At 47.0% G+C, this 13,415-nt stretch overlaps 1 protein-coding gene across 3 annotated transcripts in view; it reads left to right on the top strand.

Moving 5' to 3' along the window:
- The window catches only part of CACNA1C (calcium voltage-gated channel subunit alpha1 C), a 646,718-nt gene that overhangs the window by 524,717 nt on the left and 108,586 nt on the right, over positions 1–13,415 (top strand). For all 3 annotated transcript variants that reach the window (XM_057319003.1, XM_057319002.1, XM_057319004.1), the window contains exons 16-20: positions 1,538–1,652; positions 2,448–2,568; positions 2,919–2,988; positions 10,013–10,145; positions 12,767–12,896. In XM_057319003.1, coding sequence (XP_057174986.1) covers positions 1,538–1,652; positions 2,448–2,568; positions 2,919–2,988; positions 10,013–10,145; positions 12,767–12,896 — 569 coding nt within the window. The remainder of the gene's footprint in view (positions 1–1,537; positions 1,653–2,447; positions 2,569–2,918; positions 2,989–10,012; positions 10,146–12,766; positions 12,897–13,415) is intronic.

Raw genomic sequence — 13,415 nt, 5'->3', positions numbered from 1 at the left:
AAGATGTGCTCTGGGGAGAAAACGTGTGCTGTCCCAGAACCACCTTAGCCATGGAGGCGGGTCTTGGTTGAAGCCTGGAGCTTTGGCGTAGGTGGGGATGTAAGTTCATCTTCCTGAACCAGTTTGGGCTGTAGTGTTGCCCCACTCCAAGAGGCATGTTCTCATTAGAGTCTAGGTGAACAACGCCCCCTGCTGTTGTGCACGGACAGCTACTCACATAGATTCCAATGTGAACACACTTGGAGCTGGGCACCCTGACTGCCCAGGCCTGTTGCTGCTGGAGGTAAGAAGTACTGTACAGGAGAACTGAGCCATCATCCTTGAAATGACCTTCATCTCCCCTCCCTGTTTTCTGCTCAGTGTCCCTCCCTCTGAAGCAGCTCTCCAGGACTTTCGTCTCACCCAGAGCCAGACAGGCTTCGCCAAGCAGACCAGACAGGTCCTTGCTGATCCAGGCCATGGGCGGGTTTCTGGGGTCTCAAGCCTCAGGCGGTCTTCTCTTCTGCTGGTCATAACCCTGTGAGGGTTGTGTGCAGAAGCAGACGGTAAAGTAGAAGTAGCGCTGACCCAAGATTTGGGTTTAAATCAGAGCTTAATGTAGTCCTGAAGGCATGGGCATTGATGCCAGCAGACCAGCTTCACCTTTTACCAGCCTGGTGACCTCAGCAAACTAAAGGCTCTCTACCTCAGCGTCTGTAAAATGGGGTGACGAAATATCAGTGCCGACTACTTAACAGGTCCTGGTGCGGTTTAATGGGATGACGTATGTGAAGCCCCTGCCACGGGGCCAGGGGCCAGGGCAGGTGTACATTAGCATCCTTGGGCAAGCCCTTCACCTCTGTGGGTTGTGGCTTCCTGATATGGGACATGGTGTGACTGTCTGGGGGCCTGGTGGTGGAGGTTAGACTTAACAAATCTTAAGGCCCCGTGCAGCTATACTTTCTTTGATTCTGCAGTTCTCTGACCCACAGTGTTTCTGTTCACGGTGGGGAGGGGGGCAGTGAGAAGAAAAGGGCAGATGACCCCTTCGATTCGGAGTTCCCAAGATGCAGCCAGCTCCAGCTGGACACTCCAAGGGTCTTTGTATGCGCAGGCTCACATTAAGAGTTGGCAGAGCTATCAGGCCGCCTCCTCAGTGCCCAGTGGTTCAATGAACCACTCTTAAGAGCATTCTGCATTCTGCTAGAGACAATGTTGTTTATACTGTCAATTACAGCCAGTCATCTCAGTGGGGAAGCCAATAACAAAACCCAGCAATTAAAGAGCAAGGCAGACTCACTGCCTCACTTGCTGTCCACTCCAGCCTGCAAGCTAGCCTGCTCTTGACCCCTTAGAAAACTCCTGGTAGCTAGAAGGGTGATGGAGGGAGAGGGGTGGAGGAGGGACACCACTGGGCTGGGAACCCTCAGAGTGAGTCACCATTGAGCTCACTCTGTGGGGAGCTCTACCACTGCATGTCCTGCACCCTCCTTGCCCCCTGTGCCCACCAAAAACCCCAAGGCCAAGGGTCATTTTCTTTAAGAATGGACACAAACAGATATCCTACTGAATGTGTTCTTGGCCATTGCTGTGGACAACCTGGCTGATGCTGAGAGCCTCACATCTGCCCAAAAGGAGGAAGAAGAAGAGAAGGAGAGAAAGAAGCTGGCCAGGTAACCCTCTAAGCTTATCCAGGCCCAGATCCCCAAAGTCCCAGTTCTGGAATGCCATTCCCATTAGTGGTAAGGAGAGGCTTGGGTGCTGGCCTCTGCTGGCCATCCCTCCTAGAGGGCACTGGGTTTGGGTCTTCCTACAGAAAGTTAGGCCTCTCTGCTGATTCCTAGGCATTGCTCTAAAGTAGGGACCATTGTGAATTACAGTCTCTGTGAAGATGCTGGATTCCCCCACCTGTCTAAGAAGTTGGAGAATGCTCTTGAGAAGGGAGGTCATGATAGGTGGTAGGAGTGAAGGATGTAGAGAGGAGGAAGGCAGCCACTCAGAGGGGAAATGCTGTTCCAGCTGAGTGACTCCTTTTTGCTGTTTGATAATTCATCTCCAGTGTTCAGAAAGCAAGATAAGGCCCTGCATTGTCTTCTGTCATTGTCTAAATGGGACTGTCAAAGGCCATGCATCTGCTGGATACTAAGCAGAGTTTTCCAAGAACCAAACCTGAATCAGATCCAGAACCTTTCTCTGATTCAGCAAGGACTGGAGCAGCTAAGAAGCTGAAAGAGGCCAACTGAGTCTCAGACAGAGCAAGGTGTGGCCAGGCCAGGCACAGTGGGCCCGGCCCAGTGGCATCTGGGATTGAGTGGCACATGCCCTATGCCCTGGGTGAAGGAAGATGGATGTAGGTCCACGGAATCTGCTCCCACCAGTCCCCAGCAGACCACAGGGTGGTTCGTTTCTCCATGTTTCCTATCATTCAGTAAACATTCCTTTAATGTTTCCTCCCACTGACCGGCCAGGACTGCCAGCCCAGAGAAGAAACAAGAGGTGGTGGAGAAGCCAGCAGTAGAGGAGACCAAGGAGGAGAAAATTGAACTGAAATCCATTACAGCTGATGGAGAGTCCCCACCCACCACCAAGGTAAGAAGCCATCCCCTTCCAGGAGCTGGGAGGCCCATTGCTGGGGGAAGGAAGGTATGGTCTTCCCAGGCCAGGCACCTATGGAAAGGAGGGAGGAAGAAAGAAAAGAGACTCCATGGAAGAAAACCCAGGAGGGTGGGGCAGGAGGGCTAGCAATGTGAAGAGAAGTCCGTCTGGGTGAATCCCAGCCTTCTGTTGATGTCTTTAAGGAAATATGCAAGATAACAAGGATATATTTTTGAGTCAACAGCTCAGCCATTGACTATGATGCCATTTCCAGGCTACTCTAAGCCTCTCTAACTAGGGAACTTATCTAACTGGATTCTTCCTCCTCTCGTTTGACTGCCTAGATCAACATGGATGACCTCCAGCCCAATGAAAATGAGGATAAGTGCCCCTACCCCAACCCAGAAAATACAGGTACCAATCCCATTGCCTATCCTTGAGGTTGGGAGGTAGGGGGTAGAGATCCAGATTCTCAAGCTATATGGAAGTAGCTATGTATTAGGGACCAGTGGTTCCAGGTTCCCTCTACAAGTACCTTACACTGCTAAAAGTCTTCTCTCTCTGTAGTTAGGCATTACCAATTATCATCCGGAGGAGAACTTTGCTCCTAGCTTGCTCATAATAACAACATAACATTAAATGAATTGTGTTTGAGTAGTCTTTTATGCCCTTTGGTAGGTGGATTCTATAGACATTTAAGGTTTTATTATATCTTATGCCATAAAATCATTAACTTATATAATTTGCATGTTGCAGCATTACGCTCACTTAATAATAATAGTAAATCCTGACTCTGCCTTGCCCTTACTCAGGTGGCAGTGCTGAGTGCAAGGACAGCTGCCACCACAGATGTCCCCCTTGTTGCTTTGTAAAATGCTTTCATTCATTATAAAAAGTAGTCTTTGCAACTTAGCCTTCTCATCTTCTGATACCTAAGTTGGCAGGCAGTCTCCTTTGAGGGGTCTTACTGTCAGAGGTCCTCAGGCCTCCCTCCAGAATTCGCTTCTCTGCCTCATGAAGCTCCACGTCCCGTACAAGCCCCAGGATTACCCCCCTCTCCCTACAACTGCAGCTGTTACTTCCCACTTCAAGCCTGCCATCAGCTGCTCACAGCAAGGGACTGTTGTCTTACTGGCATTTCCTTCTCAGTGGAGGTTAAGCTGTATTTGGGTTGATAACCATGTTAAATGGCTAAAAACCTTCTACATGTATGAGGAAAGCTAGGTTTTCCTTTTGGCCTTCCCTCCACCATCCTCCGCTGGCATGCCTGCAAGGACGCGGGCAGCCATCTTCTGTTTCCCTTGGAAAGCAGGCCCGCTGCCATCATTCCATCCTGACTCACCTGCCTCCAGGGAAGGAGGATTTGGTTTGCTGGGGATTGGACCAAAGGAAGAGCGAGAAGGGTGTCTGAAGTCTGAAAGCTCTTCTGGGTAGAAATTCTTACAGGATTTCAAAGACTAGACATGTTGACCAAAGTCAATGGGGAATTCTGTCTTGATCCTGAATCTCCAAATTAACTCTAAAATGACATTTTGGAGATAAACGGGGAAATTGAATATGGACTGGAAATTAATGATTTTAAGTAGTTTTTGTTTATTTTGTTACTGCAGTGGTGTTACTGTAGTTTTAGCTTATAAATGTAGATGTGAGTATGGCTGGAGTCTAAAATATTTAGAAGTTGCTTTAAAATACACTCCAGCAAGTCCTGTTGAAGCTGGATAGGGAGATTCACCACACAAATCGAGACTTGTGTGTATATTTTCAAAGTTTAAAAAGAAAGACAGTAATCAGAGGAACCCCCCTGGGCCCCAGGCGGTCCCCCTGCACACAGCACAGGGGGAGAGAACGCATGTGAGGGTCCTTTCCCACGTGTGTCCAGCTGCGGGCAGCCCAGGCCTGCTCCTTCTACCAGGCAGTGGGGCAGCCACACCTACGACCATAGTCTCCAGTTTCATCATTCTAAATATACTCATGCCTTTTCTCTTCTTTGTTGCCCTTTGAAATCAAAGAGAAGCAGGTCGGGGGAAAAAAACTAATGAGAACATTGTCACCATATTGGCCACCATAGAAAAGTCCCTCTGTTGACTCAGCTTTGAGGATTCTTGGAATGATTTTGATTTTAGACTGAAAAGCTATTCCCACATTGTGCTGATTTGTCAGGATTCTTTAGGGTTTTTAGAGTGTCCCTTCCCCCCTTGTGTGGCCACCCTTCTCTAGCCTTCTGCAGACCCAGCCCTTCCCGGATTTCTCTTGGTCCCACACATCTGGCACATCTGTGTTGAGACCTCTGGTCTATAGACAGTTGACACTGTCCTGCCTCAACCCACTGCCACACTCAGGCCTTGAAGGCCAGCCCCGACAGCCCCCTGTTTATTCACTGTCCCTGCTTTTCATTTTCTTACTCAAGGTGGTGTGCTCTTAAAGCTGGTGGTTCCACCTGTCCTGCCTCTGCTTCCCTGCTCTTCCTTCCCGACTCTGCAGGTCAACTCCTGGACCTTAATATCAGGTGCAGCAGAAGTCCCCAAAGATTCCTCCTAGGATCACTTGACCTGCTGTCTCTGTTCTTGTCAATCTCTCGTTCCCACCTGCTCCTCTCTCTTCTGAACCAGAAAAGGCTAAGAACCTGATCTGCCATTGTCCTCCCAAACCTGCCCCTTCTGCTTTGCAGCCTCTGGGCATCCGGCCTCTGCTGTGCCCACTTCTCACAGATACCCCTTGGGAGGCAGCACTGGTGAGCATCGCACCGGCCCCACTTACAGCCAGACTCCCAGAGAGAGAAGGGCAGGGCCAGAGAATACTCTCACACCTCCTCCTGCCCCCACTTCTCACCCGTGCCCCTCCACCCTCGGCACGGCTTACTGTGCTTGCTTGTCCAGGTTGCACCCAAAGGTGTGTGCCGAAGCGGCCGAGTGGGGCTGAGCTCCAGCACTCCCCTAGCCACAGGCTCTGCCCTCACAGGAACACCCTACGGAAGGGGCCTTTTTCTGATATGCACAAAGTGCCAATCAGCCAGCCGTGGCATGTCAGTCCTTCCTTCCCCGTTGAATCCCCAAAGCTCAACAGCTGATTTGAGCCTCCCAGCTTAGTATACACTAAAGTTTAGAAATATCTACTCACCTAGGAAGGGTGCCAAGATTGTACTTTTATTTAATAGATTCATTTATTGAGGGAACATACAGATGTTAAGAGTCACTAAGAACTTAAAATTAACAAGGACACTTGAAAAAGAAAGTGGAAGACACCAGAGAATGCATAGGACAACACTGAGTGCTGTAGGGGGGCTCCAGCTGCTGCAAGGGGTTCGTGGGGAGTAAGGGGAGAGATGAGGTGGGGAGTGGTGGGGAGAGACAGCCAGCCTTCATAGAGAAGAGTAGGCTGGGCTGGGCTTGGCATGTGGGAAGTGGGAGAGAACAGAAGTTATTTCAGGACCATATGTTGTCATAGACGGAGTTGGAAGAAACTGTGAAGGTATTCTTTCACTTAATAACTACTAATGAAGCACCTACCATGCACCAGGCACTGTGGCAGGCCCCAGGGATACACCTGTGGGCAAGACAGGGAAGGCCACCGCTCTCCTAGAGTTTATAGTGGGGAGACAGACAGTGAGCAAGCAAGGAGGCCAACTAAAAAGGTAACGTCAGGTAGCAGTGAGTGGCAAGGAGGTAATGAAGCCAAGGGCTATGTGAGCGAGGTCCTCGGTGGCGTGGGGCTGCTTTGCCTGTGTGGTCAGTAAAGGCCTCTTGAAGGAGTCGACATCTGGCCTGACAACTGACTGAATCAGAGGAACTAGACATATGGAAATCAGAGGAAAGTGCTTTCTAGGTGGAGGGCTAGCAAATGCACAATCTCTTGGGCAGAATGGCCTGTGGAGGAATCCGAAGAGGCCAGTGTGCATGCAGCAAAGAGAAAGAAAGGGCAAGGTTGTGGGTGAGACAGGGACTAGGCAGGGGCTAGTGGGGCAGGGCCGCCGAGGCCACCAGAGGGGTTCGGATCTAACTGATGGAAGGGAGACTCACCCGAGGTTCTCAGGCAGAGGAAGATAAGATCTGGTGTCTCAATTACCTTTAGCAGACTATGCTGCGTGAACACAGGGCAGTGGATGGTCAAGAGTAAAACTGAAGGCAGTGAGGACATCAGTAGTAGTCCCGTGAGAGGCAGCGGCCACTTCGGCCACAACAGTGGTGCTGGAGATACAGAGAAGTGGCGGAACTTGGGGTGCATTTTGCAGGACTTGCTAGTGGCCCAGAAGTCAGAGAGAGAACGTGAGCCATGGGAGGAGATGAGGTTTCGGAGCTGAGCCAGCACAGAACATGTCTGTTGCAGCAGCAGGGGCATCCTCAGACTTCTGTCTCAGGTCCCCACCTGCACAGCTCACTTCGGGGGCGTGGCCTTGCCAGTCATGCCAGTGAACTCTGGGCCACACTAAACACTGTACGTCCCTCGAGGGCAAGGACCACAGCTTCGTGTTCAGTATGCTGTAGGCACTAGGTGTTAGAAATAACATTTTATCTGAATTGGCCGTGAGCAAAATCACAGAGGTGAAATTGAGTATCAAATGGGGCAGGGGCAAGGATCACCAAGGAACAAGAGTGGGGCGTCCAGCTACACAGGGGTTTTACTTTTGAGCACTGGCACCTGCCATGCACTTCTCCACACCTCTGAGAACGGAGATGAGAAAATAAAGATCTCCAAGGGAGTCCACTGGCATCTGGGAGCGGGAGTATAGGGGGTTCGGTTGACTTTTCCTACTCTGCAGCCTCCCTCCTTATACATAATACATGCAAAGCGTCACAGCTGTCGGATTTCTGGCCCTTTACAAATTTGGGTTTGTCCTTTAGAAGTGGTTTCCTCTTAAACATTATGCCTGGAATTCAGCCGGTGTGTGTCTGAACGAACTGATTTGCTTCTCCCTAAGAACGGAAATCAGGGTGGAGCTTCATGAACAGCGAGGCAGCCTATCGCAGACGAAAGAGCATGCAACACTCTTCACCATGAACTCGGGAAACCACAAAGCTAGTAAATAAGCTTTTCTATAAACACGAATGATTAAAGTAAGCGTGAAATTACCTGTTAACCAAATTATCATGAATAAGAAAGTGCTGGGTCATTTAGAGCAAAACTGAAAAGAATACAAACAATTGGACAGGAATTTAAGAGCCTTCTCGGTGAAATTTCATTTGTAAACATTGCAATTGAGGCCAACCCCAGTTTTATTTATTTTGCTTTACTGGGAGACTCTGCCTTTCTTTAACCTACCAAGGTTTGGTTAGAAAGCTTCAACCGCTGGCCTATACACAATTTTTCATCTCACAGCTCTCTTCTGTTAAAAATATTAATTGCTTGCTGGTCAGGTCTAATTGCTCCAGGGGGAAAAAAACTGATTTATGCCTATATTCTGCTGGTCCTCCAAAAAAGCCTTGGACCCCTAAATGCTTCTTGCTTGATAAAGAACCACCTTCTGTGCCTGGCATTTTTTTTTTTCTCTGCACCACCTGGCTTCATTTTAGCCAGAAGAAGAGACAGCATGCAGAGACATGGCTGGACCATAAGATAACTCCCCATAACTGTCTTCCCAACAGCTGAGTCTCCACCTGACCTTCTTCTTTTGCAAAGTTCCCTTCCTTATAAAGCAAATGTTGGTGTGAATGTGTAATCATCATCAAAAACTAAGGGCGGCTACGTGCTGGGCATGGTGTCTCTCTCCATAGTCTCTCTCTCAGCACATAAAGAGATGGAACAGATAGATAAGTGTAAAACCAGGCATTCGAGCTATTTTGTCCTAAGTGCCAAGTGAATGCAGGAGGCCAACAGGGCTCTGGAATTGCAGGAAGGTCATTCTGGAGAGCTCAGGTACTCAGGAGAGCCAGGTGAATGATGCTGTCTGACATGGGAGTCCTTCTAGCTCTGCAGAGAGGGAGATGAGTGCAGTTCAAATAAAAAGACAGCGTGAGGAAAGGAAAGGAGAAAGCGCATGGCGAGTGTACTCATTTCCTGGGGCTCTCATAACAAATTACCATGAACTTGGTGGCTTAAAACAGCAAACATTTATTTTCTCAGAGTTCTGGAGCCTAAAGTCTGAAATCAGGTGTTGGCAGGACCATTCTCCCTCTAAGGCTCCGGGGAGATTCCCCTCTCGCCTCTTCCCTGTCTCAGCTGGTGGCCAGCATCCTTCGTGCTCCTTGCCTTTCAGCCTCATCACTCCCCTCACCTCTGTCCTCACATGTGTGTCTCTCTGTCTCCTCGTAAGGACAACAGTCCTTGGATTTAGGGCCCACCCCACTCCAATATGACTTCATCATGACTATACATCTGCAAAGACACTGTTTCCAAAGTAAGGTCACATTCTGAGATTCCAGCTAGGCATGAATTTGTGGGGGATATTATTCAATCCACTACCATGAGCCTTCAGAAAACAGGTTGATGTGAGTGGAACGTGTCAAAATAACAGCAGGCAGAGGTCAGACTGAGAAAGATGCTAAGCACTACTTTGCAGGCTATGAGTCTTTCCTGTGGGTAGAGATCATAACAACAGCTAACGTTTATATAGCACTTGCTATGTGTCAGGTGCCACTCTGAGGTATGGATGTACTATTATCCCATTTACAGATGGGGAGATTGAGACACAGAGAGACTAAATGCCAGAAAGAAACAGCCAAGATTTGGACCAAGGCACTGGCTGGAGAGCCCATGCTCTTACTCCCATTCTCCTTCTAAACATTTTTAAATGTATTTGATCAGAACAGGATATGTGGTAGTTTCCTACCATGGGCAATGACCTCACACGCAAAGGAATAAGCCATTTCCTTTTGGCCCACGGTAAATGTGGCCTCTAGCCAGGAGAACAAAGGGGCTTCTTTAACTTTGAATGAAGTGCCTGTTGTAGTCAACATCATTGCCATATTATCCCTACAGTGCATGATTTTTTGGTATTTTTCAGGAATGGGAGTGTTAATTTTAAACTCCTAGAACCTTCAAGGATGGGGTTGCTTGCAAGTCAATTAAGCAGTATCCACTCCCCTACCTGTAGCCTAGATGGACAAGTACACCTGGCCATGCCCTAGTCTTACCTGATCTCCTTTCCTAGTGCCTTACAACTAGGATGACTAACCATCCAAATCTACATGGGACTGAGGAGCCTCCTGGGATGTGGAAATCTCAGTTTAGAAACCAGGACTGTCCTTGGCAAACTGGGATTGAACTAGTCACCCTACTTACAACCCCTCCCCCTTTGTCATGTGCTGCCAGAAAAGTCTCTCTAACAAAGATTCCAGCACTCACAGGGAGAGAGCTGAGTGTCTTAGTTTATATCTCTCATTTTCAAAGACGCAAATGATGTCTTGATTCCGGTCAGTAGGAAGGTATCTGGAAGTAGGCAGCATAGCGATAAAACCTTGTGGGAGTAGTGGAGTTATTTAGAACGGTGCTTTTTTTCTTACAGGAGAAGAGGATGAGGAGGAGCCTGAGATGCCTGTGGGCCCCCGCCCACGACCACTCTCTGAGCTGCACCTTAAGGAAAAGGCAGTGCCCATGCCAGAAGCCAGTGCGTTTTTCATCTTCAGCCCCAACAACAGGTGTGCAAGGATGGTGGGGAAGGTGGGACTCTGCTCTCTCCGTGCCACGTGCATACCAGATGCCAGCACCCTCCGACCCCTAGTGGAGCCTGGGTCTCTCCCAACTCCCCACAACTTGTGTAAACAGTTTTTTCCTTGATTAAGGAAAAGTATCCTGGATTCCAAATCAGAAGACCTGTGTCTGTTTTTCCCTGCATTTTTTTTGACACGTATAAACTCTATTTCTAGTCTTTTGGTGATTACCCTTGGTAATTTACTAAGTCTATTTTACTTAACACAGTCTAAAGTTAAGCAGTATCCTAAACCTTCTCCTGCAAAATAGAAGGAGCTTACACTACTTTAACTCCCCTCCGCCCTCCTACCTTACATATTGCTGTTGCTTAGTATTTTAGTCCTGACCTTTTTTTTAACTAACAAGCTAGACATTAACATCATTACATTATTATTCTATAGGCAATGTAAATTTGGATTTACATACAGCTTGACATTTTACTTGTTCACCATTTTTTCATGCATCTCAGTCCATCCTCCTGCAATGGTTTTCTTTCCTCTTAAGCACATTTTTTTAGAAGCCCCTAGTGTTCCTTTATGGTAAAGTCATTTGGCCTCTGTTTATCGCTAATTGTTTTCATTTCTTGTTCTTGGAAAATAGTTCTGCTATGTACACAATTTTAGGTTGATAGAATTTGTCTCACAGTGTGTTAAACATATTATTATAGTGTATCATTCCTACTATCATTCCTTTGTAGGTAATCTGCCCTTTATCTCTAGCTGCTCTGAGCACTTCTGGTGTTATTTAGATTTACTACCACGTGTCTAGATATGGATTTCTTTCTATTTGTCCTGCTTGGGATGTTAGGGATTTATATTTTTCTCCAGTTCTCGAACATTAAAAATTAGAGTAAGAATTTCTAATTCCTGAAAAGTTGCAGCCATAATCTCTTTCTCTCTATTCTTGCCTTCTGGCACTCCAATTAGACATATGTTAGACCTTCTTGTTCTGTCCTCCTATCTCTTAATGTGTCTTGCAAATCTTTCACCTCTTACCTCTCTTTTGGTATTCAGGGTAGTTTCTTCAGATATATCTTCCAATTTCTTCATTCTCTCTTCAATTTTGTCTATGTTACTATTTAAGCCAGTTTTTATATCTACTTTACTCTTTTTTCAGTTCAAACAGTTCCATTTACTGCTTGATTTTCCAGATCCATCTGTCTATATCTAATACCTCCCTTGTTGATTCATCATCTTTGTGCTCAAGTCCTTTATTCTGTTAAATATTCAAAATATATTTGTTCTACATTCTCTACCTGATATGTCCAGTATACACAGTCTTTGGGAGGGGATCTAAATCACTCGTTTGTAGTTTCTTCTGATTTCCCATCTTAACGGCTCACCCTCCTGTGTGTTTAATGATCTTTTGATTGTGACCTCAATACATCATCTTAGTTGGTGATTCCTGTGGACCTAAATTAAGATTAGGAAGCTTTCTTCCAGATGCTTCTTAAGGGTGTTGCCTCAGCAACACAGAGTCCCAGGCTTCTGTGTCCCACCTCAAGTCTTGTTTGAAATGCAGTTTCCTGATAGCAGTGCTACTACTATCTATCTACTACGTCTATCCTCAGGCAACTCTGGCTACATATCACACAGACCCTGGCTCAGTGGATCTGTTTATTTGTTTGAAAGGGATAATCACTGCAGACCTCTTCACTCTAATGAAGCCAGAATTGTCTCAAAGTATTTGTCCTTTCCAGGATTTGCTACTTCCACAGCACTAGGGTCTCTCAGAGCATTTAGTCAACCACAATGCTGTGAGCAAAAGTCTGAAAGCCTGGATTCAAGCCCTGAACCACTACACACACACACACACACACACACACACACACACACACACACCACTCTACAAGCTGTCTTTCTAGGCCAGCCTTTCCTTCTCGGGTTTCAGTGTTTTTATCTATAAAATGAAGATAATAACAGCCATATCCCCTTCCTAAGCTGCCAGTATGAGATAGTATATAAGACACACTTGGCATTCAAGGATCTAGCATTTGTGGCACCATCAATGAGTGCCCAGAGGTCCATGCATGTAGTTCTTTATAATTATGCTGAGGTGTGGAATTGAATTGCATGCTTTGAAGCTATTATACAGGAACAAATTGCCCAGCCAGAGTGTAGGCTCAGCTGGCCTCTCACCATCCATGTCTCTGGGTGGCTCTGTTATTCCCTATACATCAAAATATGAAGATCTTATAAATGATTTTTTAATGATGGGAAAAAGAAGTCCCCCCCCCAAAGAGCCAGTTGTTAATGTCACAGAAGTAGATGAAAATTTGGGGATTCCCAAAGGTCTCAGATGTAACCCTCCAAAATGTCAAAAGCTAACTGCCTGGGAAAATGCTTTAGAACGGCAAAATTCTGCGCAGATGCGCCTCACAGTGGGGATACAGAGCGGGGGTGGGATGTGGTTGTCATTACCCAGCAGCAAGACCTCAGATGAAGAGCCCACCCCCAAACTGACAAGCACCTTTCACAAGTTGAGCAAAGGAGTGTTGAGCCCCAGAGACCCAGGAGCTGCTTCCCTTGCCTACCTGACATGTTTCTGTCCTTCTCTCCTCCCCACACAGATTTCGCCTCCAGTGTCACCGCATTGTCAATGACACGATCTTCACCAACCTGATCCTCTTCTTCATTCTGCTTAGCAGCATTTCCCTGGCAGCTGAGGACCCCGTCCAGCACACCTCCTTCAGGAACCATGTACGCATTCCCTTTTGTCCCCTGCACCCCTTCCTTCTGGGAATGGGACTGTGTTACTGACCTCAATCAGGAGCCCAATTCCAAATATTATAATCAGATGCACAACAAACATTCTTTAAGATATTAGGGCTTTGGTAGAAACCATCAGAAACAAATAAGAGAACACTTACCCAAATGCCTCAGGTTTACCTGAATGGCAAAGTTCAAAACTCTGATTGCTCTGTGGATGTTTCCCTGAAGGCTCTGGTTCCTTGTATACTTTAGTGTAAAAAAAAAAAAAAAAGAAAAAAAAAATATATATATATAAAATCACTGACTTCCTGCCTTGCTCCCAATAAACTCTGACCAGTTCCAATCACTGGGGAGATGAGGGGAGCATTGTCAAACAGGTGCCAATGGTGAGGCTGACCTTATATAAAGGAGAGCTTCAATGACATTGTGTAGAGTAGAAACCTAAATTTGGAGACCCACCCAAGGCTCTGGTGAACAACTTTAAAGGCTAGAGTAAGAATTGTTATA

The sequence above is a fragment of the Ursus arctos genome, unplaced genomic scaffold (genome assembly GCF_023065955.2).
Source record: "Ursus arctos isolate Adak ecotype North America unplaced genomic scaffold, UrsArc2.0 scaffold_26, whole genome shotgun sequence".
Taxonomy (NCBI): Eukaryota; Metazoa; Chordata; class Mammalia; order Carnivora; family Ursidae; genus Ursus; species Ursus arctos.
This window is presented reverse-complemented; position numbering and strand designations above follow the sequence as displayed.